At 41.4% G+C, this 22141-nt stretch overlaps 1 protein-coding gene across 1 annotated transcript in view; it reads left to right on the top strand.

Annotated features, from left to right (window-relative positions):
• The window catches only part of TTC7A (tetratricopeptide repeat domain 7A), a 1603679-nt gene that overhangs the window by 1456721 nt on the left and 124817 nt on the right, over positions 1-22141 (top strand). Inside the window, exon 19 of the mRNA XM_086927774.1 lies at positions 12433-12635. Within this exon, the coding sequence (XP_086783900.1) occupies positions 12433-12635 (203 nt within the window). The remainder of the gene's footprint in view (positions 1-12432; positions 12636-22141) is intronic.

Genomic DNA, 22141 nt, shown 5'->3' with positions numbered 1-22141 from the left:
AACAGTTCTGAGAAAATCCCTGCTCAACTCCTGGTAGCTGTGGTGCAAGTAACAGGTAATCCTCGGACAGATGAGACGGTTCAAGGAGCACAAACAATTTTAAAATCATTAAAGCAACAAAATAAAATTTTAAAACCAATTTAGAAAAATGTGATGGGCAGAAAGTCAGCAGGATCATTAAAAGATGTTAAGGAGACCTAGAGCTTTGACATTTTAAAATTATAGAGTAAATATATGTATTAAGGTCTTGGGTAAAAATTCATTTCAATTTTGCATGTTGATATCATCTTTAAGCCTGATTCAGCCTTGAACTGCCTTATTTTATGCCTGGCAGGAATTCACAAAAGGATTCTTGACAATTATAAATAGTTTTACTACTGCCTATTTCTCTGGCATAAGTGTGTAGAAATTGGCAGTAGTAAATGCCACAAAGCGGGTGGAGAAGTAGACGACGAGACATTGTTTGCCTTGCAACACCTGTAAACATGCATTTTTGAACATTCTTAAACTGAAGTTTGACAACTTTATACCCTGGAAATGATCGTAGATGTGCTCTCGCCAACAGCCGGTATAACTCCCTTCCCAGGATATAAGGTAAATTATCTCTCTCTGATTTGGTGTGGGGCTGAGAAGGATGACTTTCCCCCCCAACCCCCAACATTAGAAAACATTGAGAAAAGACACAATAGCAAAAACATAAAAAATATATATTCAGCTGCCATCCAACTGGAAGGAAATTAAAAACAATGAACAACTCCACCCAGGCGGAATAGCTAAACTAAAAATGTTAAATCACAGGTGGCATAGTACACTGCACCTGGCTTGGATTATTGCACCCTTTTTGTAGAAAAAAAGTGTAAAAGCACATTCAAGCAAAGTTCTTTTACTCGCTGCACTTTTACACGTTTCTCTTTTCATTGGGCCCATTACTCATGCATTTGGTAAATATGTAGGTTTAACAGAACTGTAACATTTGACCTATGAATGCTTGAAGTGTGCACCTATTCAGTCATGCCTGCGTAGCCACCAAGACATGTGGGCATTTTTTGATTTTGAAAAGCCTGATTCTAAAAACCATCTTGGTTAATCTGCAAGTATTCACTATGAAATGGAATCGAATTGATGAATTCCATACATTCACAAACCTTTCTAAGATTACTCTCGGAAACCCGGAGCTCTACTGGAAAAAGTGTATGAATTTGTCAATGCATCTGAGACATGGCAGTTCCATATGCATTATTGTACATAATGTTCATGAACTACTGGCCCCTTGCAAAAGAAAAAAAATAAATAAAGTGGTAATAAAGGGAGCACGGTTCTTTAATAGGAAAGGACACGTTAGTCAACCAGTCCTTAGCTATGAAGGGAATTACGTCTATGGCAGACGTGCACATTGGGCAAAACAAAATGCCATCGCTCTCTAAACCAGTGACTGAAGTGGGCTGACTCTTTGTACCATGCTGTATGCTGTGGTAGACCGAAGCAAAATGTGAATGACACTACACCATATGAATGGATGAAAAGTGCTTACCCAGAGCCCTTGTATGCATGTTTCTAGAAGTCTATATATGTTTTTAAGGGATTTTTTGGGAAAAAACGAAAGGTCTTTGGTAAAGCCACACCTAAAAAAAGAAGTCATTTGCTCTGCAACTTTACCTGTTTCAATTACTGTTTGCTCCTTTCCATTTTAAAGAAACAGTACAAATTGTGCAAATGGATTGAACCTGCTTTTCCATCATGCAAAAGTTCTGGAACTTTGCCTCATGAATTAGTCAATGTTGGACTTGGCCCTCTGTGTAGGGTCACGCCCAAACTTTTGGCCTTCACCTTCCTTATTTTTGCTGAATTTGTTTTCGTTGGCCTTTGGACTCACTGCACTTTACCACTGCTAGTCATGCTAAAGTACTGGTCCTCACTCTCTGAAACATGGTAGCATTGATGTTCAACTGATTGGCATATTTAATAGACTTATATGTCCCTATTAAAGTGGTAAATTATATTACCAAAGCCTGTAAATTAAATGCTAACAGCAGGCCTGCAGCACACATTGTGCCACGCACTTAAGTACCCCTTTAAAACATGTCCCAGACCTGTCAATCCAGCCTGAATGCAGTTTTAAACTGCCAATTCGACTTGGCAAATTAACTTCCTTGCCAAGCCCTAGGCTCCCCATTATTTCAGAAACTTCACCCCTAATGTAAAATGTAAATGTATATGTGTGTATACTTGTAAAGCGCACTATCACCTGAAAGGTATCTTGGCGCTGTATACCGCTGTGGAACCCTTCCTGGCTTTCCCTGTGAGATGCCCCCTTACTGGGCACCTCCAAGGTGAGGCCAGGCATCCTAGCGCTTTCGGGCCGTTGTATCCGAAAGAGGAGGGTGCATTATAATTGAAATGTTGGACATGTACTTTTATATTTTACAGGCCCTGGTAGTGAAAAACTCATAAATTCTATTTTCATTACTGTGAGGCCTACCTCTCCCATAGAATAGCATTGGGTTGCCTTTTACATTTAATAAGTGCTAATGTCTGATTTGCAACAGGTAAACATTCTATGTTTGGTGTCTGAGAAATGTTAATTTAAAGCCCTCTTTAATGGTAATTTGGATTATAAGTTACCATTTTGAAAATGACACTTTTGTTAAGTTAGGAAAAAGAGAGGAGTTAGGCCCCTTTTCAGGGGGCGAGGCACAAGTAGGGCCATATTATAAATTGTTAAAGAAGAATGTGCCAGTGCCTCGCGTTTCTTTTTAAAGCTAGCTGTCTTTGCTAAATAGCCAAACCCATTGATTTTCATTTGAACCGCTGTATATATTTTCACCTTTTTATTATCACTATGTTTTATTCTTAGTTATGTCTTTCAATCTGAAAAAAGACATATATCATGTGATATCAATACATCCTTGTTCTCAAAACAATTTACACACACTTAAATAAAACATGAATGTGCTGTTCTCAAAACTATCTAGCAGGCACACTTAAATAAGACATAAATGTGCAATACAACATATATCACAAACACTTTTTACATGAAAAAATATTTTAACAAAACAGACATCCAATACATATTTCGCTATTAGTGATATGCTTTTGGTTATGATCCTTAAGACTCTTTAATGTCTATATTCGATATCCAATCTTATACACGGCACATTGGACTTTTGTGAAAAACTGGAGATTTTTCTCTCTGATTACAAATTTTAATTATTCAGTAGTCCTCTGTATATTTAACTGCCGACGAGTTTCTGTTCCTGGGTGCAAAGTACCAGGAAACTCATCAGGGCAATTGTATTTAAACAGCAATGGCGATTTCTGTAAAGGTATGTAACATAAAACAATTGTTACAAGGGGCTCCTTTCTATTTGCCTTTTATTCACTAGTCTCATTATTTATGCTTGGGTCATTTACCTTAGGCTTCTTATTTATCTTTCTCTTCTTTGCATATTTTGAACCAGCAGGTAATTATTCACAGTAGGCAGTAGTTCTGTGTGAAACAGAAGAAACCGTCATTGTTGTGCATTTATATTACTTTATTTAAATGTTTATGCTGTTGGCAGCTGTCTCCTATCTTTCTTTCTTAGTCTGTTTATCAAAGTTGTGTGCTGGCAGTTGCAGCCCTGTAAACAATAAACAGGCTTAGTGGTGCGCTTGAATTGGAGGAACAGAGTTTAACTTGTTCTATTTTTCTCTCGGTATAGGCTCGCTATATATTGTACCTTCTAGCTGGGCGTTCACGGCCTGCTGTGCACTCAGCGTTTCAAATCTTTGTTGCAGCGTCTCCTTAAAATTACGGGGCTTGCTTTTTAACTTGACTCGCATACTCTGTAGGAAATATATTTCAGAACGCGGTTACTGATTATCATTCTATGTCTATTTTGGCAAACTGTTGCTGCCATATCTTTACTGCTTACCTCATTTTAGATCTCTATTCTGCAATTGCTTTCAGCTCCTTCTTTGGCCAGCAATGGAGTTCGTCCTCGGCGTTCAAACTAATATATTATCCATGTGCTTGGGAGTTGTAGTTCCTGAGTGTTGTCCAATACAACCCTATTACCATGAAAAACCATTGCAATGCATTGTGGGTGCATTAGTTTTTAAGTTTTGATAACTCTGACATGCTATAAAGACCTGTCGGTGTACAGTTGTACTTTTAGTAAGTTGGCATTTTCCTGCCCTATTTGGTGCCTGCATCCTGTTCTTGGGTCACATGACAGGGTGTCGTTTACTGTTGTACTTTCTTTATTCCTCGCAGACTGGCCACACAATAGAGGGATTAGATGTGCCTGGAGGACCATCACTGGCAGGACGGTTGGGTGGGGGCAGAGCTGGGCACAGCCCACTTGCAAATCAATAGGCTGTGGCCTATCTTCACACAAAGGACTTGTCACCCCTGCATTGTTCATGCAGACAGCCAGGAGCCAGGGCAGGGGATACAGGAAATCTCAAGTACTTCAAAGGGAATTCTCAAGAAACTTCCCCTTATTTAAAGAAGCACCAGGTATAAAAGTAGGACAATCAGGCCTTCTCTTCAACCCACTTTCTGGACCTGCGGAAGGACTCTCAGAGGACTGCCTGCCGCTGTGGCCTGCTGTGTACACCACAACACTGCTTTATTGAATCTGGAAGGACTGTTTTTCTTCCTGGAGCCTGCCTTGAACCCTCAGAGGCCTACCCTGCTGCTTGAGCTCTGTTCTGCCTCTTGAATCCAGGAATGCCAGAGTGACTCCAAGGGCTAGTTGGCTGGCGTCCTGTTCAGAGACTCAGGGAAAGAGAAGGCTCCAACCATCTTGAACCCACACCTGAACCCATCCTGAGATAGTCCTAAAGCCCCAAGTGGTGCTCCTAAAGTACTGGGCTCTTGGTGGTGTTGCTAAAGGTGACCAGATAACCAAAAGCCAAAACTTGGGAAATGATTTACCTGTTCTGAGAACTGAGGGAAGACCGGGATCAACCTGCTCAGCTCGTGTATCCGCTAAGGTGCATCGCCTGTCGATCTGACTTTGCGGCAGCTCTTCTTATGTTGATCTCCACAGCAGCAGATCCTGTTCAGTGGTCCTTCTCCACAGGTTTATCCAGACTTGTGGAACTCTCATCCGCTGCAGCCTCCAGCCTCGTCCCGCTGAAGATTTTTGACTTCCAAAAAAAGAGACTAATCCCAAACAAAGTCATTTTCACTGTTATTTTGTCCATCGGCTCCCCCGATAAAAGTTCCTCCTTCTTCCGACACCACTAAACTTATACCGTCCCAGAGACTTTTTGTCTAAATTTCTTCTAAATTCGAAGGTAGGCGCCAACTGGGCCTAATCCTCTTTTTGTATCAGACTTGCGCTCCATAGTGGTCGGGCATTTTTTTCTATTTTGACCCGATCTCATGCGACTAGATGTCTGCAGTTGGTACTTTGATCTTTTAGGGATTTGTTTTAACCTTGAACTATAAAAATCCATCATTCCGGCTCTACTAACTAGATTTTTGTTATTTTGGTGTTGAATAACGTATTAAAATTTACTCTATTTTTCTAAATTTGTGTGGGATTTTCTTCTGCTGTGTTTGCACTTTATTAGTGTTTGTATGCTACATAAATACATTACACATTGCCCCAAAGCTAAGCATGACCTCTTTTGTGTAAAGCTACCAGAGGGTTCAGGCCAGGTTAATTTAGTCACTTTTGTAATTCAGCCTCACAGGGACGGTGGCTGCTGTTTGAACAGGGTTCACACCCCATTCAACCAACAACTTAATTTCTCACAGGTGTATTTTCTATTTTTGTTTCAGCATGATTTACTGTAGAGATTTAGCATAACATATGTCACTAGAACACTTCTAGTGGAGGACTCTTTTCATACACATTCATATCATATTTGAAAAATACTTTAATTCCATATGAGCAACATTTATCACTAAGAAAATCATTTTAAGACTCAAAAGGAAGAGACATTTAAACTGAAATGTACAATACCTTCTACCCTCACTATTGTTTTCACTAATAAAATTACACAAGAATGAATGGCGGTAAGCACCTTTTATCGCACAAATATCATAAAGTTGATCAAATATTGTATCCTAATGTGATTAAAAAATGACAATGGTGCTCCTACATACATATGTAAACACAAAAAGTGACAGTGATGACTGAAAATAACGTTCAACCCAAGAGTAACGTTCAACCCACAAAAAAAGGCCATAAACTCAGAAGACAGATGTAGAGGTACTAATGCTAAAAGTGTCCATTGTAGAGGCACCGTCTGCTCAATAGAAACTTAAAGTAAGTCATTTAGGGGCATTTGCGTCAACTGTTGTTAGAAATGGGGTCTCTAGTTAGTGGTTTGGACCCTCACTCTAGTCAGGGTAAGGGAGTCACACAGCTGAGAACGCCTGCTCACTCTCCTTGGTAGCTTGGCACTAGCAGTCAGGCTTACCCAGAGGCAATGTATAAAGTATTTGTACTCACACACTGTAACACAGTGAAAAAACAACAAAAAGAGTCCACACAAGTTTTGAAAACTAGTCATTAATTATCTGAATAGAACAAGACAAAAATGACAAAAATCAAACGTTCACAATTCAAGATATCACTTTTCAAAGATTAAGCAAGTTTAGTCCATTGAAATCAAAGGATGCATTTCTTGCAGCACAAAGTACCTTGGATGCGTCAAAAATCAAAGACGAAGCAGGCGCAGGGTAGGTGATGCGTTGGTTTCTTACGGCCAAGGGTGGTGATACGTTGGTTCTTTACTGCTAGGCAGGGGAGGTTATGTATCGGTTCCTTTACTTTCAGAGGAGGAGATGCATCGGTTCTTTACTAGAAGGGGAGGTGATGCATCGATCTCTGGACACATGGCCTCTGTTCTATTCTGAGCTGCTACATCAATGGAGAGTCTGTGTCAAGGGACTATGCGTAAAAAAGCTGCGTTAGTGGCGAAGATGAAACTGCGGTAATTTTCCAACCCCAAAGCCAGGGCTACATCGATTTCACAGCCGCCGACCAGGTGCTGCATCGGAGTCGGAGCGGGTGTCACGGACATTGATGACATGGTGCTTGGGACTCACTCTGCAGTGAAATTTATGACATGCTGCAACGACGAGCTGGAGCCTGCAGTAAACGCTGTGGTCAATGTGCCGATCGGGAACCACGCTTCGGTGCAAGTAGCGGTGAAGCGTCGATCTTGTGCAGTGATGCCTTGAGAAAACAGGCGCTGGGAGTAGATTCATGGATTTTCTCACCAGGTTACATTTCCAAGGCCCCAGGAACTGGATTTGGCACCACTTGGCAAGTCAGGGCTTTCAGCAGAAGAGCCCAGGCACTGGTAGGTTGAAGTCTTTGATGGCCCTGAGATTTTCTTAACAGGAGACAATCATGCACAAGCCCTCGGAGAACCTTGGAAGTAGGATGTAGAAAGCAAAGTCCAGTCCTTTCATTACTAGGACAGACCAGCAAGCAGCAGGCCAGCACAGCAAAGCAACAGGTAGAGTGGTAGTCCCTTCTTCAATATCCAGATCTTTTTCCTGGCAGAATGTCCTCAGACCAGAAATGTTCTGATTTTAGGGTGTCAGAGGTCCAATGCTTATACCTCTTTCTTCCTTTGAAGTAGGCACACTTCAAATGAAAGTTTTTGTAGTGAACAGGACCCTGCCTTTTCCTGACCTGGCTCCAGATACACTGCAGAGGGCTGGAGACAGCTTTGTGTGAGGACAGGCATATCCCTATTCAGGTGTCAGTGATGGCTCCTCCCACCACTCTAGCTCAGGAATGCCAATCAACTCGTGATGGCCCATCAGGATATGCAAGGCACACCTCAGCTCTCTTTGTGTGACTGTCTAGAGTGAATGCACAAGAGCCCAACAGTTAGCCCACTCAGACGTGTATTCACAGAATGGTTAAGCAGGAAAATGCCCACTTTCCTTTTTTAAAAAAAACATTTTTTATTAGCAGCACAGGAAAGAAATGTAATCAAAAACAAACATATCAAGAAGTTAACAATGAGAAAAAGAAGAAGAAAAAAGAATTTCACATCATGGACAGGATAAACATATCATAAATAATGAATTCTCATTAGATCCAGACACATCAAGTGTAATTCATGTTGCAGGCAAATATTATAAATCAATATTCATGTGCTAAGTAGGCCTTGTATAAGTATTCGTTTCAGCAAATAACAGACCCCCAAATCTTATCAAATTTAACCAAGGCCTTATTACCTCTAATCCTAGACAGAGTAGATTCCATACAGTGAATCTCATTAAGTAATGACCACCATTCCATGAAGTGTGGGGGTGTAGGGGAAATCCAAGCGCGGGCGATTATAAGTTTTGCGCATGATAGCATGATTGTAATTATAGACTTATGTGGAGTGTTCGCGATATTAACATCAAGCAGAACTAAAGCAGGATCCAGGGAAAATGTACATCCTAATTTTAATTTCATTACATTCTCGACCGATGTCCAAAATTCAGATATCTTAGGGCAAGTATACAACCTATGCACCAAGTCTGCCGCAGCCAACGAAAATGCCCACTTTCCAAAAAGGGCATTTTCAAGCACGCAGTTTAAAAACCAACTTCAACAAAAGATGTATTTTAAAATTGTGAGTTCAGAGACCCCAAACTCCAAATCTCTACCTGTTCCCAATGAGAAACTACATTTAAAAGATATTTCAAGACAATCCCCATGTTACCATATAGGAGAGATAGTCCTTGCAATAGTAAAAAATGAAAGTAGCAGTATTTCACTATTAGGACATGCAAAACACACCAGTACCCTATTGTTTAAATACCTTGCCCATGGGGATGCCTTGGGACTACCATTGGGGTGATCTTTATGTAGTTAAGGGAAGGTTTGGGCCTGGCAAGTGGATGCACTTTGCAGGTTGAAATGGCAGTTTAAAATGCTCACATAGACATTATAGTGCAGGTCTGAGACATGCTTCTAGGACTACTCGTGAGGTTGGCACAAACCGTCCTGTAGGCTCACTAGTAACATTTGATTTACAGGCCCTGGGCACGACTGGGGGACAAATTAGTAAATCTAATATGCCAAATATGGATAAACCAATCACCAATAAAATGTACACAGGAAGAACTTGCACTTTAGTACTGGTCTGCAGTGGTAAAGCATCCAGAGTCCTAAAACCAGCAACAATGAAGTCTGAAAAATATTGGAGGAAGGCAAAACGTTTGGGTTTAACCCTGCAAAAAGGGCCAGGTCCAACATCGATGTTGTAACCGTCTAGTGATTTAATTATCATGGGTAGAAGGAAAACATTCTCTGCACTGTAAGTATCTATAAAAATATGTACAAAGGAAATTAAAAATATTGTGGACGAAAATGTTGCTTAAAGTAGCTATGCATAGCTATTGACCATTACTATTCGGTCATTAAATTATTATCAGTGAGTTTAAATCATCTCAAGTCCACTTATTTGTGAAATACTATACTAAATGTTTGTATTTGCAAAAATCATGCTGATAATTTAGACAAAATTATTGCATTTCATGTTTATGGCCTGATGCCCAAATCTGTTCTGTGTCTTCAATGCTTGTGATTGACAAAACCATCAGGCTTTTTAAATGTAAATCACCATTTTGCAATGTACCAAAGCCCTTTTGAGAAACAGGAAGAGTCTGACTAGCAAAATGGATTTTGCAACCATTACTAAGTTACAATTAAGGGGGCACCCCCTCTCCTTTTTGTGAGTCAAAAAAAATGCATCAATGATTTGTGACAGCAATAGCAGTCTCAAACCATTATCTGTTGATGACTCTCAACGAGGGATGTTATGCTTTTCACCAAGGGGAAGCTATCAGTATGGAAAAACCTCCTTTTGGGATATCATGACTGCAAGCCTCGCAGTGAACAAACAGTGGTTCAAGGTACTACTGAAAGTGCCCCAAATCAGTCCTTGAAAGAAACCTTCTATGTTTTTTTTTAAAAAGCAACACCTGTCTCTCTAAAGGATACCAGGGCCCATATTACGGAACGAGTGCGCTGTCATTGTTTGCACTACGGCACATCTTTAAACAGGCGCATCGGGTGCAAACAGGGGTTGTGCATTCTATTACACATAATGCACTGCCCCTGGACAGCACATCTGTGCTGCTCCCATAGCAATGCATTAGTGAAACACATAGCAGCTGTTTGAATCACCTATTCCATCATTCTCTGTACAGGTGTCACCTGTCTGCATGTTAAAGACAGAATAGAAATTCCCATGCAGGAGGATGCAGTGAGTGACTGCACCCACCTGCACTAGGATATCTGGGGTGATCCGCAAGGCTCAGGAGTGCAGCGTGTCTTTGTGCCACCTTTTGTAGGAGAACAGTCAGTGCACCTACTAATGATTTCTTTGCCTGTTATTGTGCATCCACATTAGATACACAGGCAACATGCGGCCATATCCCATGCTAATGAGAGAACTACCCCTGAAGATAGTACCAGCCATAGCACATAAGCATCTATCTGAGTCTTCTTCTGTAATACTACAGTGCCCCAGGGGAACAGAAAATGGGGCACTCTTTGTAAAATGGCTGCAGGTGCTTCAAAGAAAGTGTTCCTGCTAGAAATGCCACCGCAGAAATGCAGGTCTGCTTTTCACTCATATGCATGAGGTAGAAGAATCCCTCGTGCCTACTTAAAATTCATTAGGTAGGAGGTTTTGTGGCCACTTGTGACATCACATTTTGCAGTGTCGCTAATTAGTACATTAGTCCTATTGCAAAGATGAGGCCAGGCTGCAATGCAGTTGACTGACAGCATTGGGGACCCTTATACTTACAACGGATATCTGAAGGATAATTCATGTACAGTTTAGAAGGCCTATTGGTACTTTTTGATTGGCCTCCTGGCAACTTCTGCTACAACTCTTGTTTCATGACTTTGTGTGCAGGCATACCATCATCACCTACATATTGGAATTGCTTTATTTAATAGCACTACTGTTGTCTAGGGCGTGAGCATTTAAGGTTGTGGTGGTATGTTTTCTCTCTGATATTGTAAGCTCAATGCATTTAAGTAGTATATTTCTAGCACTGCAGTTTATTACATGCGATGTGGAATGTGTATATTACTTTAGGGTTTTTTTCAACCTGAGCCTTGCTAGCACACGTTCAGGATCTACTTGGAATATGCTGGAGTTTTTCAATTTTCTTTAATACTACAGCTCTTTGCCCAGTTTTGAGGCAATTGTGCTGAAAAATCCATTGTTTTGCGACCTTGTTTGAAAAGTCTTATTGGGGAGGATATGGCTTGTATGGCACACGACAAAATTATTGATATAATTCATCAGTGCCCCTATAGAGCTCTGTCTTTGTGTGTGAAAATTATGCTGTAAAGTGCACTCCTTGTCATTGTTTTTTCATACATTTAGTCAAAGGGTGGGAGATTCTCTCTGCTCCCTCCTTTAGAGGTAGATATTTACAATCCACCACTTTAAAAGCTTATTCGCCGGTCCTGCCTAGACTAGGGTCTGGTGCTAGCACCGAAGACAGTAGGCGCCTCTGTGGGAGGCAGCGGGCAGTGCCAGAGGTAGAGGTAAGCGGTAGCAGTGGGGGTAAGCATAGATTTTTAAAAATAAATATTAAGCCCTGCTGACAAGCGCCATGCCTAGCACTGTGTTCTGGAGAGGTGAATGTCTCCCATGTAAATTGACCACAGCTTGGAGAGTCTGTCTCTGCTCTCCACATAAAATAATAAACCTAATTCCATATTTGTAAAGCGTGATTTATAACCCCTAGGGGTATCCAGGCGCTGGGGGCCCTTGTGGATATTAAGTGAGCTACTGCCCAGAGTCACATGATGCTGAGTTGCAGTCGGTGATCGAACCGTGAGCCCTGTGCTCCGGAGTCAGCCGATCTGACCGCTGCGCCACACCTCTCCCAGTCTGATATTCTGTATAGGACAAAATCTGAATATACTTTTTTTTAACATTTTTTTTTTATTTCAAAGTATTTTATTGATTTTACAAACAAGACATCAGAATTTCTGTTCCAAGGTTAGCCAATTGTAGTTTGTACAACAGTGTTAGCAGTCACTTCGAAACATATGCTTAGCTAACCCCTCCTGAAGTGGGTTGGTGAGGACTAGAGAAATCAAAAAATAAAAAGATGCAGGAAAAAAGCAGAAGAGAAAGGAGTGAAAGAAGGGTACAAGGAAGGTTCTGTAGTTGTGAGATCTATTCAGATTTTGTCCTATCCAGTGAAGACTGTTTCATTAGCCATGCATTTCGAGAGATTCGGTGCACATTTTCCTAGCCCTAATCATACCAAAATCACGTTAAGAAATGATTTCCTCTTCCTCACAGAAAGCTTTCCTAGTCTACAGTGGTAACTGAAGTGTAAAGGCAGTCCCCTCATTAGAGTGCCCTGCACGTGATGCTCGTCTGTGTGTCATGCACTCCCGGAGCCCTCTGGTTTAAATGATGTTTTTCTCGCCGCAGCTGAACTCTTCATGGAGCAGCGGCATCTAAAAGAAGCAGGCTTTTGCATCCAAGAGGCAGCCAGCCTTTTCCCCACATCACATGCCGTGCTGTACATGCGTGGGAAGCTCGCGGAGATGAAAGGCTGCTTGGAGGAGGCTAAGCAACTGTACGACGAGGCACTCACCGTGAATCCAGATGGAGTGAAAATTATGCACAGCCTGGTAAGTTTGTAGGTTCGGAGCTTCCTGATGGGCCTAATTGTTTTGTTTTTAAGAACAAGAAGGTGGCAGGGGTAGATGCCATTTCAATATTGATTTAATGAACAGGTGAGTGTTTAGTATGCTTCGGTGAATGATGGGGGGTATGGAAAAGTTCAATAATTGAGTAGGCTGGCTGCTGTTAATTAATTTCTTTCAACTACAGCGATGGATAAGAATGCTTAAACAAAAGACTGAAGAACACAAGGTGCAGTGTGCGGAAAGTGTGTTTTATTTTCTTAATGCTCCTGGACATTTAATTATCTTTTTGGGATTTTGGAAAGCTTTATTTGGCAGTTAATCCCCACCAAAAAGTCACACTTCTTTTGGTCTGTGTCTTATATTATAGATGTTTTAGGATGTTAAAATTTGTATTTAAGGCTTCACTTGTAGCATATTGTATTTATTTATGCATCTTTCTTCATTTAAAAAACAATACCTTTAAATTATTTGGTACATTTCAGGGGAAGATTTGCACTACTGATTTATCTGCAATTGCGATTTTTGAATGTGTACTGAAGAATGTCAGATTTCTGGGTTTGACTGATGTTCATTGTACGACTTGGCCGACTTGCCTTCACCCTCCTGTTTTCTAAACCCGATTTTGTTAACTTTTAGGACTCGGCACACTTCTCCACTGCTATCCAGTGCTAAAGTTCTTGTTCTCTCCTTAAAACATGGTTTAAATGGCTTACATCCGATTGCCATATTTAATGTACTTGTAAGTCCCTAGTAAATTGGTGCATGTGCCCAGGGCCTGTAAATATATTGCTACTAGTGGACCTGCAGTACTAATTACGCCACTTGCTTAAGTAGCCCGTTAAACATGTCTCAGGTCTGCTATTGCAGCCTGTGTGTTCAGTTTTAAATTGCTATTTCAAACCTTCCTTTTTAATACATATATGTCACCCCTAGGGTAGACCCCGGACAGCCCAGAGGGTGGGGTGCGGTGTATTTAGAAACATTTAATAAGCTGTAACTTCCAAATGAAAACAGGTAACCAGTTTGTGGCTGGTGTCTTTGGAATTGTAATGACAAATACTCTCTTACGGTTAAGCCGGGTTTTAATGTACAAATTTCACCTTTAGTAAGTTGCCATTTTCCTGCTTTAACCATTTGGTGCCTGCAGCCTGCCAGTGTGTCACATGACTGGGTGTAGCTGACTGTTGTATCCCTCCCGGTTGTATGATGTTACAACGCTATCTTTTAGATCGTGGTACATCACAACGCAGGTTTTATAACGCAAGTCGTTACAACGACTTGAGCTGTAGGGTGCTGGACTTAGGAATAGTTAGATTTACTATTCCAACACCAGCCTACGTACAGTAGGGAAGGTGTTGGAATAGTAAATCTACTATTCCTTAGTGTAGAGCGCCCTCCAGCGCAAGTCGTGGTAACGACTTGCGTTGTAAAAGACGCGTCGTAATGGCAGCGCTGTGTTTTGACCGCGTTGTCATGGATGTTCCCCATTTCTCCCAGACAGGCACACACAATAGAGAATTTAAGTGTGCCTGGATGGTAGAGTGGAGCTGGACACAGCCCTACATACACTTGAATAGCCTGTATCTTGCCTCCATACAAAGGGCTGTATACCCCCTGTAGTTAGTCTGGACCCCGGGCAGGGGAGGCAGGAAACTGCACTTCAAAAGTAAACCTCTAGAAGATTCCCCCACTTCAATGGAGGCACCTGGTATAAACATTGGACCTCAAGCACCAACTCTTCAGTACACTTCTAGACCTGTAGAGACACTGCCAGGAAGAAAGACTACTGTGCTGCTGAAACGACTGCCACTCTGCTGGACTGCTGCCCTGTTGGACTACTACCTTGCTAGACCCGTGGAATGCTGCCCTGTCGCCTGGTTGCTCTTCTGCCTGAGTGAGAGGGATTGGACCTAAACCCAGGACTCCCAGAGTGACTCCAAGGGCTTGTCTGCTGGCCTCCTGTTCAGAGCCACAGGGACATAATAGGCTCACAAATGCCTAACCAGCACCCAGATCCAGCTGGAGGAAGCTCCCCGACCCCTCTGGTGGTGCTTCTCAGGTCCTAGACCCGTGGTGTGGCCTCAGAGAAGCTGAATGTAAGTTTTTTGGCTCTTCACAACCGCGAACGCTCCATTCTCCCTCGCACAGCCCACCAACATGAAGTTCCATCAACCCGACTCACTACAGCATCTACTACTCGCGGGGAGTGCCACTGAGAATCTCCCCGCCACCTGCCTGGGAAGACAACGTGATCTTTGCGCTACAGCAGTGACCGTCTGCTCTTCGCGCTACATTGATGAATGTCTGTGCCACTTCCCTGCTCCTTGTGGCCCCCTCCACCGGGAATGGAAGTCTTCACAATGGACTGTGAAGGTAAATATTCAGCAGGACTAATCTAATCCCTGTATCAGATCCACACTGTTTAAATTGGTCGACAATCTAGCCAATCCGTCCTGTACTGCACCAGCCATTCCCGTCTCTCAGGAACTGTGCGACTCTTTGGCTTCTGCGTTTGAGGAGAAGATTAGGACAATTTTGAACGGACTGCAGATTTCTGGTCAGCCCGCATCATCCTTGTCTTCTCTTGCAGAACCCCTCCTTCTTGAGGGCTCTAAGAAGGATTATAATCAGGAGGGTTTTCCTCAGCTGTCTATCTTTCCCATTCCTTCTTTGGAGGAGTTTTGCCTCTTGGCTAATGGTGTGTCCTCAGGATGACCACTTGATCCTATGCCACATAAGATCTGGAAGGCATTCCAAGATGAGCTGTTTCCTCCGCTTCATACCATCTGTTGCCAGTCATTGAGCACAGCAGTAGTCCCAGATAGCTGGAAGTTGGCGATAGTTACACCATTGCTGAAGAAGGTTTCTTTGGACCCTTCAAGCCCTGCCAACTATAGGCCTTTTTCACTTTTACCATTTACAATAAAAATTGTAGAGAAATGGGTCACGAGAGCATTATCCAGCTTTCTGGAAAATAACTCCTGCCTGGATACATCACAATTCGGCTTTAGGCCGGCTCACGGCACTGAGGCTGCATTGGTCACAGTGTTGGACGATCTACAAGCGCGTGTCGACATGGGCAAGTCAGCATTTTTAGTGCTGCTTGACATGTCGTCGGCGTTCGACACGGTGGACCATGCAGTACTATTGAGCCATCTTCAGAGCATAGGAGTAACTGGCTTGGCCTTGAGATGGTTAACATCATATCTCAGCAACAGAGAGCAGGCAGTGGCGTTACCACCTTTTTGATCTGCAATACGACAAGTGAATCAGGGTGTCCCCCAGGGGTCAGCGATCAGTCCGATCCTTTTCAATCTTTATCTTCGACCCCTGGTAGACCTGATAAAGTCATTTGGCATATCTGTCATCAATTATGCCGATGACACTCAATTGATTTTTTCATTTGAGGGCACAAAGGCAGTATCGAGGGACACTTTCCACTGCTGTATGTCGGCAACAGCAGAGTGGTTGCGAGTCAACTCGCTTCAATTCAATGGATCTACAACGGAGATTCTTCACTGCTCCCTAGATCGCACCCCTCGTCCGCTCCCGGACGATTTTTGGCCTATATCCATCTTAGGTACGGTAGAGGCTGCAGAATCGGCACGTAATCTAGGAGTTCTGTTTGAACCTAACCTGCAGCTTGATGCCTCTGTGAATAGGACCACGGCGACATGTATGGGCTTACTCTGCGCCCTACGTAAGATCTTATAGCTCCTCCCCATAGAGGCTAGGGCAGAGGTAGTGCGCAGTTCTATTCTTAGTCAATTAGATTACTGCAATGCACTACTTCTGGGAGCCCCCAAAACTTTGATCCTAAAGCTGCAGAGGATCCAAAATATGGCGGCCAAACTGGCTCTATCCCGCCCTCGCTCCGCTTCCTCTTCCGCTGCATTGGCTGATCTTCATTGGTTACCTGTCCAACAGAGGATTGCCTTTAAGGCTTTATGCCTTGTTTTTAATGCTCTGCATGGACATGAACCAATACCGCTCCAAAATCTTTTTTCCTGGTATCACGCTGCCAGACTTCTGAGATCCTCCTCTGCGTTTCTAGTGACGATCCCTAGGATCAATTGAGTGAGGATGGGTGGCCGTGCTTTTAGTTTCACAGCCGCTACACTTTGGAACACCCTCCCGCTGACACTGAGGAGTAGACAAGATCTCACTTCTTTTAAAAAGGATCTTAAGACCCTCCTGTTTCCTAGAGCAATGTAAGGTGGTCTATCTGTAGGAATGTTGTGGTCTCAGCGCCAGGATACCCTTTGGGTGGCAGATGCGCTTAACAAGCAATAAATACAATACAATACACTCCAATGCGCCTGAGTGTGTGATGTTCTCACATTCTCTCCCGACCATATAGCAGTGAGTGAGGCGTTGAAGTTTTTGACGCTATCTTCACTTAATCATTAAAATGTATTTGTTCTTCTGATTGGATTTTTGTTGTTTTGGTCTTAATTCATTTATTACATTTTGCTCTATGTTTTTAAATTGATGTGAAATTTTTCTTATATCATGTTTTCACGTTACTACTATTTGAAGCCCTGCAGAAATACTTTACACATTGACTCTAAGTTGATCCTGACTGCTGTGTGCCAAGCTACCAGAGGGTTGAGAACTGGTTAATTTGAGCTTTGCTTGTTCTTCACTCTGACTTGGATTGTTGTTGCTGCCTGAGTAGAGGTTCACCCTCCTCAGTTAGTAACCCAATTACACACACTAATTAAGTTATCCTCTTGCTTTAAATATGAAATGTTATGGTTGAGGCAACTTTAATGCTCCAATCCCCTTCTGACAATTGTGTCCACCTGCATGTTACATAGTAAAAAAGAGAGTTTATCATACATGGAAAAAGCAAATATGTGCAGCTAAAAGGAACAGAGCAGTGGCCTTGTAAATCCTGCCCTAAAAGTAGACTGTTGGTCACCAAACATCATTTTGTGGTGTAGGATAATCAACTGGGGGTGTCCTGAGTAAAGGTTTAAGGATGTGAGAATGTGCATTTGAAAAAGCTACAGTTGGCCTTCTTTCAAAAAGACTGGCTGCTAAGAGAATTATTTGAGGTCTTGGACAGAAGGCTAACCTGAGGCATGTTCCCTGGCACTGGTGAGCTCTCTTGAGTGGAACAACAAAAGCTAGGAGAGTGGGTGAAGAACATCAGATGAACTCCTACAATGATATGGTGTAAACAACAGAACTAACCCAGGACCTACCATATAGTGGAACTCTTGTTGGCTGTAGAGGGACTTTGCGATTGGCTGTAGTTGATTTACTCTGTTGGCGGTCAGAGGAGCAGCTGAATGATCGACTGGGCCTGACCCCAGCTTTTTATTTCCCTGAAGGGAGGCATATTGTTTTTACATGTGCTTGTTGGTACCTTAGTGTGTCAGGATTGCATATGAGTTCTAGTTTGGCATCATTTTCAGGTGCTCTCTGTTTATAAAAAAGCATATCATCATGAAGACGACTATGGTAATCTTTTTAATCCCAAACTCAAATGTATGATCTATATGAGCTCCCAGAACATGATCAGCTAGGAGAGACAACATAACACCTATTTCCGGGGAAACGCCCTAGAACGAAGCATTCTACGATAAGTGGGAGAAGGCTCTCCTGCAAACACTCTTTGATGATTTCTTGTCTTAATAAACCTACTTTTATGAGTGTTCTGCCTTATTCTTTTGTGCAAACATTTCACTTAGGAAGATCTATAGGCGGAATGTTCCTATGTCCCTTTTTTCTAATTGTTGGCAGAATATGAGCAGCTACATTGGCAAAGAATAAGATAAGTAGAAAATGAATAAGAATAACAAGCCTACGCTTGAAAGAATAACCAGTGAAGCCAATTGGTGCGCTTCCAAAAGGCAGCAGTGTTATTTTTTATTGACGCGTGTTCTGCATTATATACTTGTTTCAGAATATTTAAAAAAGCTTATTCGAATTAAGTAACATAAGAGCTATATCCAGCCAAGAGCCAACTTGCAAACTGATGTTGGTGTATTATTTGTTGGATTCACTACTCAGGGTTATAGAGGTCGTGGGCACGCTTTGGTGTTTAAGAGGGGCGGCTAGAGGATACATGAGAGGAGACTTCCTATTAAGACTTGATGTGTTAGAATATGGCTTGTTCCAATACAGGAGGTGAGCAAGAGTTATGAGGATCGCAGAGTAGGCCCTCAACGTGAGTGGCGTGTAAATTCTGCTGTGCCCGTTAAGGGGAATCAAAAGGCGCAAGGGATTTACGAGTTTTGTTTTTCCAGCTGAAATCCCCAAGGGAAATACTGGGGCAAACGTTTGGGAATCGATTAGGAAATACCAATTCCAATATGTCATTCCCTCAAACTTGAAATCAGAGTTATTTCCCCACCACCAAATTTACTAGGACGCCTGTCAATGGTAATTGCTTCATTAAGAATAACAGATTAATCTGGGGCACTCGTATTCGAAGCCTTAGGCTCTAAGGGCCATATGTATCAAAATGTTGTTTTGCGAATCTGAATTGCGATTTTCAGCAAATCGCAATTTGAGAATCGCAAAATGCAATGTGCGTGGGATTTGCTAATAATTTTGTGAATCCCACATATTCCTTTATTTGCGAATCGCAAATTGAGATTTGCAAATAAGGAATACCTTCCCATTCATTCCTATGGACTAGGAGGCCCGTAGGAATGAATGGGAAGGCATTCTCAATTTGCGATTAGCTATTAGAGAATCGCAAATTGAGAATGCAATTTCAAGGGTGCGGCAGGGTGTCGAAAGGACACCCTGTTGCACCCTGAAATGTGCATGTATGCACATGTGGCACACATACATGCCTTAAGGGCATGTATGTGCGCCACGTGGCACTTTAAAAAATCCAAAATAGTGCATTTTTAAGTGAAATCACAATTTACCACCAACTTGAAGTTGGTGGTAATTTGCGATTCCTCAAGGCCAAATCACACTTTCTTTTGTGCTTTTTACTTTGCATTTAAGGAATCACAAGTTGCGATTACTTAAATGCAATCGCAAAATGAGCAATCGCAAAATGTGTAATTTCCTATTTTGCAAGCGGGTTTTTGTGTGCTACATTGCACACTGCTAATTTGCTTTTTTTAAATGTATTTAAAAAAAATATTTTTATTGACAACACAAGAAAAAAATTAATAAAAGTAAGGTAGTCTTAATAACATATACAATAAAGAAGAAATAGACAATAACAAATCCATATAAAGTTTGAACCAAATCAGAGGAAGACAATAAATCCTAATCCCACATTACAAAAGAGAAGTAAGAAAAGAAATTTAGATTTTTAGCCATCACATTCATTGAGCCTTAACATTCATTAGATGAACTTAAAGAAAAGTTCCCCAAATTCTATCAAATTTCATAATTGATCGTACTCCCCTAATCTTAGCTAATGCAGATTCCATATTATAAATTTCATTAACCAGAGACCACCATTCCATAATGTGCGGTGGTTTCGAAGATATCCAAGCCCTAGCAATGATTAATCTGGCCCATGAAAATAAAATAGTCAATAAATCTTTATGTGGGCAATTTAACAGTTGAATACCTAATAATACAGTACTGACTGACAAAGGGGAGAAAATAACCTGTTTTTGATTTAAAATATTCTCCCACCCAGACCAAAACTCAGACAATTCCAGACATAATAATAGTATATGTTCAAGATCTGCCGCGGCTAGATCACATTTAGGACACTTAGAGCTGTCGCTTGACAAACTGTTTTGGGACCATTTTGAGATTCTTTGCGGGGTATAATATAAAATGCATATTTTTTTATATGATGGAAGCCTTAAATTAGAAAAATGTACTACATTATTAATACTACAGAGTGAGGCAGAGATTTTATTGGTAGATATAGTGATACCTAGTCTTGTAGTCCATTTTGTAGCAAGCTTCGAACAATCATCAATCTTATAATGATTAAGGCATTTATAACCCTCACTAATTAGTGATTTTGTTTTCACTGAATAAAGACAGGTCCAAATATCAGAATCAGAGACTTCCCTCAGATTAATTTTACGTGTAAAAAAACCCGGATTTGCATATATTTGAACCGCATAGATTCTGTCAGTTTAGAGAGAACTTTAAGGACCGCAAAATCTAAAAAGCCCTCAGTGCCAAAAATGTCCCCTAAAGTGTTTATACCGGAGCGAACCCATGCTCTCCCTGCTCCAGCACTAAAAATTCCAGGCAGACCGGCGTTGTCCCACAGCGGTAGTTTAGAGTGAAAAAAGGTGGTCTTACAAATAATCAGTATCAAATTCCATATTCTAACCATATCCCTTGCCGACTTAAACTTGACCCTTTTAAAATAATTAGGATTGTTTGCTCTTGCCAAGAATTGTTTAGAGTCTGTACCCAGCATGAATTGATGAAAATAAAATTGATTATTAGAATTAAGCATACGACGGAGATGACCAAAAAAAGTTGCAAAAAAATACAATCTGAAATCGGGGAAATTAAGAGCACCTTTATTGAATGGGAGCTTAAGTAAAGAAATCTATCTTCAAGCTTTTTTATACCCCCAAAATGAAACTACTAAGAACGCCATCTAATTTAAAAAAAGGAATTATTAACACATAAAGGGATTGACCTAAATAAATAAAGAAATGTTGGCAGTATCTTCCTTTTGATTAGATTATTACGACCAATAAGACTGAGAGGGATTTTATGCCATTTTTTCATTAGAGCTGACACCTCCTTTAATAAGACTTCATAATTAAGTGCAATTATTTCCCCTATTTTGGATGTAATTTTGACACCCAGATATGTAGCGGCTTTACAGATACATTGAACCGGGACCAGAGGTTTATAATTCATTATAGCCTGAGTTTTATTTAAGTTTAATTTATATCCAGGGATCGCCCTAAAATTATTTGCTTCCTCTGTTATCCCTGATAAAGCTTCTACCACATCTGTAGAGTAGATAGCAATATCGTCAGCGTAAGCTGTAATTTTGAGAGAGTTAAGGCCAAATTCAAAAGGGGCAATACGAGGTTGAGCCTGAAGTACATTAATAAATGGCTCCATGGAGAGTGCAAACAGCAAGGGTGACAAAGGGCACCCTTGCCGAGTGCCCCTAGATATAAAAAAATTAGGGGATATAATTTCAGCGTAGCTTATATTCGCAGTGAGATGATCATATAAGGCCTGTATCCATCTTAAATATTGACCCTTAAAGCCAAATTCAGTCATTACAGCCCAAAGATAATCCCACCCCACTCGGTCAAAAGCTTTTTCAGCATCTAACAATACCATATTGAGTGGGGTGGAACTAGTCGCCGCTACATCAAAAGCAGTTATTGCCATATTCACATGGGCTGTTGTGTCTCTGCTAACCACAAAGCCATGTTGTTGTGGATTAACTAAATTTGGCATAAAAGGAGCAAGTCTCATGGCAAGAACTTTCGCGAATGCCTTGGTGTCCGCGTTAATGTGTGAGATGGGTCTATATGACCCACACTCATTAGCAGGCTTATTCT

Source organism: Lissotriton vulgaris, chromosome 6 (assembly GCF_964263255.1).
Source record: "Lissotriton vulgaris chromosome 6, aLisVul1.2, whole genome shotgun sequence".
In the NCBI taxonomy this organism is placed as follows: domain Eukaryota; kingdom Metazoa; phylum Chordata; class Amphibia; order Caudata; family Salamandridae; genus Lissotriton; species Lissotriton vulgaris.
Note: the sequence above shows the minus strand (reverse complement) of the source record. Positions and strands in the feature narration are given on the sequence as shown.